Source organism: Petaurus breviceps, unplaced genomic scaffold (genome assembly GCF_028583685.1).
Source record: "Petaurus breviceps papuanus isolate PSGF00001 unplaced genomic scaffold, PetGlider_PUasm1.0 185, whole genome shotgun sequence".
Lineage (NCBI taxonomy): Eukaryota > Metazoa > Chordata > Mammalia > Diprotodontia > Petauridae > Petaurus > Petaurus breviceps.
This window is the reverse complement of record NW_027185797.1, coordinates 30,506,299-30,511,782: the sequence shown is the minus strand read 5'-3', so window position 1 is coordinate 30,511,782 and position 5,484 is coordinate 30,506,299. Positions and strand designations below refer to the sequence as shown.

Below are 5,484 nucleotides of genomic sequence, written 5' to 3'. Positions count from 1 at the left end.
GGGCAGCCAGGCACATGAATTATTTTGAGGATCCAGCCTCCTGCGTTGAATGCCCAGAAGTCATCCTGGCTCTGCCGATAATCAGACTGATGACCTTGGACAAGTCACATCTCTTCTCTGGGCCTCAGTTTCCCGGTCTGTAAAATCAGATCACTGCTAGGTGGCCTCTGGTCCCGACCATCTCCCAATCACTTTCAGAAACAATATGACCCTCTTCACAGGGACCACGGTTCCATTCCTTCCAGACCCCAGGTGTTTAGCAATGAGGGTGCACATCCCCTCCCTCCAGGCAAAGGGATGGATTCCATCTCTTTCACCCAGTGAATGAGGCCTTAGGGTCTTCTGTTCTGCTCGCAGATTGGTTAAAACTGTTGCCTTTATCTTTTTTCCCCAGTAGAAGAGGGAGGGAGAGAAAAATAAATGTTCAGTTTTTTTTCTTTAAATCCAATTTAAAAAGTTCTGGTCCCTTCTCTGTCTCTAGGGCTCTTTGCTTCGCTTCCTACTGGCTCAAATAATACTTAGGCTGTTGCCCAGACACGGGTTTTTCTGAGAAAAGCGCTCCCTCTACAAACTTTAAAATGCTTTTTAAAACAGCAGGTACTATGAGGTTCATACACCATCAACCAACTGATGGCATGTGAGAGAAATGCTTCCGTTATCTGGAAACTTCACTCATGTGGAACAAGACAAAAATAGTTCCAGGGCGCTTTAAGGCTGAAGACTTTTTTTTTTTTTTACAACAACCTTGTGAACTAGAGAGTACAACCATCATCTTCCCCCTTTAACAGCTGAAAAAACTGAGTGACCAGTTTATAATTACCCAGCTAATGGATGTCAGAGGCAGGACTCCCCAATCAGTCATGCTAGCCACCACTCCACCCTCCCAGCTCCCCCTTCAGCTCCCGGTCACAGTCAACATCCGGAGTTTGGAGGACAAAAATTACACGCTCTGGAATGATGACTTATCTAAATTACCTGGAATAAAAAGTTCTAGGAGAATATCTCTTGGGAACAGGCAGTACTTAAACATTACCAATTATCTGCCTCAAGGCCAGCGGTGAAGCAAGCATTGCTCTCCAAACCCGGGATGCACCAGGAGCTGAGTGAGGGCAGCTGCGGGGTGGGGAAGGAAGGAATTTATTGCCCATCATGAATGAGGTAAGGCCCTTGGTCCAATCTCCACCCTGCAGAGGGGAGGCCATTCCCTCATGGCCATCAGCTTAAAGCACAAAGAAATGGAGCTGCCCAGCATTTGTCTTCATTTTCCCATTCCTGAAAATCATTCTTAAATGCGATATGTGTAAAGCATTTTGTAAATAGCAAAAGTGTGTATGTCCATATATACACTTACATATACATAAATATGCATATATGTACACTCATCATGGAGATAAGGCTCCAGAGGCTCTGTCCTACATCACCCCACCCTCCCCCATCACATAAACAGGGGATCATGGGATCCTACGCTGGAAAGGACCTCCGATACCATCAAGACCAACCCCCCCATTTTACAGAGGACTTCAGTGATTTGCCTAATGCAGGTAGAAACCTCAGAAACCATCTAAGCCAAACACCTCATTTTATAGATTTTTACAGCTCGGTTGTGACTACTGAAAGAAGCCTTCTTTTCCTACTACCTTAAAGCATGAGAAAGATGAACCAGGAGCTGTTCAAACCTCACATTCCATTTTTTTAGAGTCCCCACCTGTACCTCAGCCCAACTCCACATGGAGATGAAGAGAATCCTGCTCAAACTAGAATGTCAGATAGAGATTTCCAGGGGCCAGCAAAAAGGTTCGGCTTTCTATCCAATTATAGAATGACTATGGATGCCAAGAACCCTATTGCAGCAATCTTACGCCCAACTATTGGCTTGCACGATGCATCCATCCTCCCCAGAGCAGCCAGATGGACAGGCCCTGAAGCACAGGTTTGACCACACCATTGCTCCATTCAGGGGGCCCCATTTATCTTGAGGGTAGAACACCAACCCCGAGTCAGGCAGGATGCAGCAGCTGGCCTTTGCAGGCTTCTTACGTAGGACACATTTCATACACGGCCAAACTGGCCAGCTTGGTTTTCCCTGCAGACAGCTTCCCAACTCCTGTCTCCACATGTTGCCTAGAATCCATTCCCTCCCCATGGCTGCCTCTTAGGATTCCTGCCTCCCGTCAGAACCACCCCAAGTGGTATCTCCTACATAAGGGTGACCCCGCTCCCCCACCCACTCTCTCCTTTGACCAGCATAATTTTCATTTACTTGTCTGCATTTATGTTGCTTCCTTCCAATAGGATACAAGCTCCCAGAGGGCAGGAGATTTTCGTCTAGCAGTGTGACTTCAGACCTAGGGCTGGACAGATGATAGCCCTGTCATCCTCTGCCCAGGCCAGCCCAAGTCTGAAATATTGCTTTGAGATCCAAAAGTCAGTGTAAATGCTAGAGGGCATCCAAGGTGAAAAAGGCCTTGAGGATCATCTGGAGAAACTTGGGATATTTGGACTGAAGAGAACTCAAGGGAGACATGAGAGCTGCTACTTCAGGAATGGCGGGGAACAGGGATCCAATACACTCTGTTTGCCCAGTGGGGCAGACCCAGGAGCTGGGGGAGGAAGCTACAGAGAGATTTGGGAAAAGAAAGACTCCGAAGGATGAGGAAAACCCCGGAGCAGAACAGATGGCCTCAGAAGCTGGTGAGCTCCCCTCATGGGACCTCTTCACTCAAAGGCCAACTGAATGGCCACTTCTCAGGGACACAGCAGAGAAAATTCTTACCTGATAAAGACTGAACTAGATGCCTTTGAGGGCCCAACCCTGAGGTCTCCAATGTAGGGAAAACACATGAAAATTATTATCTAAGTGACTCCAAAGGGCCACTGCCAACCTGGTGCTGGCCAAGACCTCAGCTACCACCCAACCAGCTCAACCAATGCGAATGACAGAAAAGGAAACTGAGGCTCAGGAAAGGTCACATGAGTAGTGCACATCAGGGGTAGAATTTGAACCCGGGTCTCCTGACTCCAGCTGCTCAGACACAAGATCTGGGGATACCCCCCAAACTCCAGGGGGCTCCTCTTTACCCACCTGTCCACAGCCTCCCTGATGAGCTGCTGTAGGTCCACCTCCTGTTTCCGCAGGGTCCCAAAGGAAGACTGGCTCTCCACCAAGCCCGATCCTCCGACGTTCAGGGTGATCCTCCCCAGGGCAGTCTCGACAGTGCCCTTCACGACATCTTCAAACTTCCCCTCATACTTCACAAAGTCTGACTCAACCACAACTAGAAGGAGACAAAGGATGACCAGAGCTTCAGGCAAATCTGTCTTGGCACACAGTAAGTGCTGAAAAAATTTTTTAAAAAATTCATTCTCTCCTTCTAATGGCAGAAGAGCCTTGAAAAAAGATAAAGGTTAGGATTCAACACCTGTTAGCTGGTTGTTTGGTGCTAAGGACTGGCCTCATCACTTCTCCCTCTGTCCACCCTGATGGACAACTGGACGCCTGGCCAGCAGTCTGGGTAGCAGCCTTCAATGGAGCAGGCCAGGAGGGTCTAAGTAGACTTTCAGGGAAAAAGGGAGGGACGTTGCCTACCACCCTTTGAACCCCTGGCTGCTAGGCTATCGTCCTGGTTCCTTGGTGAGACAGTCCTCCCCTGACTCTCTTCTACAAATCAATTAACAAGCATTGATGAAGGACCTACTGTGGTATCTGTGCACTCACTGGGGACAACAAAAACTAAACCCACACGACCAGCTACCTACTGAGCCCTTAAAAGGGGTTGTCTCATAGACATAACAGGATTATATCTTATAGACATGTCCATAACAGGATTCGTACTTTCCCCCCAAAACCCTCTTTGGAACTTCCCTGTCCTTCCAGCTTCCCAGACTGGCAGCCTTGGCATCATCTTTGACCCCTCACGTCTCCTCATCTATCCAATCAGTTACCAGGTGTTCCTGTCTCTGCCTCCATGACACCTTGTTGAAGGAACCTCCTCTCTCTTGTCACACAACCACCACCTTACTTCAGGGTTAAGTGCTTGTGATTCAAAGAAAAACGAAAAAAAAAAGAAGAAAGAAAAAGAAAAACAAATTGGGGTCTGTTGTATTAGATACATAATAGTAATACAGGCATTAGATATCATTTGATAAGGGCGTGAACAAGGGTGACAGCCACGTGAGCAGAAAGGCAGCATGAAGCTGGAAAGGACAAGATCAGCCAACAGACTGGCCAAGGACCACTGGAGTTGAGTTCACCTAGGAGGGAGCCTGGAAGGATGGTGATGCCCTCAACTGGACGTTATGGGAAGATGGGAGAGGCCTGGGAAAACATAACAAGTGCATCTTGGATGTGCTGAATTTGAGATGCCTACAGGAATCTAACGGAGATGCGTGTACAAAAGGTGATGTGGGACTGGAAGTAAGGAGAGAGAGTAGGGCTCGATACAGAGATGTGGGGATGATCAGCACCAGAACAATCATGGAATTCATGGGATATCCAAGTTAGAGTAATAAAGGGAAAGGGGAAGAAGGCCCAGGACAGGGCTTGAGGGACACTCGCAGCTGGGGGCATGACCTGATCAACAATCCAGCAAAGGTGATAGAGGAGTGGTCAGATAAGTGGGAGGGGAACCGGAAGAAAGCAGGGTCACTAGGGAGGAGAGAGTGCCCAGGAGCAGAGGGGGACAGTCGGTGTCAAAGGCTGTGGAAATGTCCAGAAGGATGTCCAGAAGGCATTAAGGGAACATTGGTAACTTTGGAGAGAGCGATATTTACAGAATGATGACGCTGGAAGCCAGACTACCAAGGTAAGAAGAGAGGGAAATGAAGTGGAAGCACCCCGTGTAGATAGGATAGCCCTCTCAAGGGCTTTACCCACAAGAGGGAGAAGATACAAGAGCCAGTGGGGATGGATGGTTGGAAACAAGGGAGATTTCTTTGAGATTGGGGAAGGAGGGGAGATAAATAAGTATTTATCTTATCTTATCTTATCTCATCTTATCAGATTTCTTTGAGATTGGGGAAGACCTGTTTGTAGATAACAGGGAAGGAGCTTGGGGAAGAGAACAAAGATAGGATAGTAAGGACAATCTCATGAGGAGACAGGAGATGGAATTGAGGATGCACACTGAGGGATTTGCTGTGGCAAGAAAAGGGGACCCCTCTACTTGTGAGATGGGGGAAGGAGATAATGGTGACATGGGGAGGGGAGAAGAGGAGAACGGGGAGCTCTAGCAAATTTTCTTAGTCACTTCCGAGGCCAGGTTCTCAATCGAGAAGGTGAGTGGTGGGGTGGAGAGAGGAGAGTTTGGAACAGTTACTGTGGAGAGTGGGATAAGAAATAAACTAGGGGGAGGCGACCAGGTAGCACAGCGAGTAAGAGCACCGGCTCCAGTGTCAGACTGACCTGGAGATCGAATCCCGGGCTCAGACACTTAGCACCCACCCAGAAATAATAACTGGCCGTGTAACCTTGAGCAAGTTACTTAA

At 48.1% G+C, this 5,484-nt stretch overlaps 1 protein-coding gene across 1 annotated transcript in view; it reads right to left on the bottom strand.

Moving 5' to 3' along the window:
* GSDME (gasdermin E) overlaps positions 1–5,484 on the bottom strand; it is a 49,719-nt gene that overhangs the window by 33,661 nt on the left and 10,574 nt on the right. Inside the window, exon 4 of the mRNA XM_069088705.1 lies at positions 3,083–3,275. Coding sequence (XP_068944806.1) covers positions 3,083–3,275 — 193 coding nt within the window. The remainder of the gene's footprint in view (positions 1–3,082; positions 3,276–5,484) is intronic.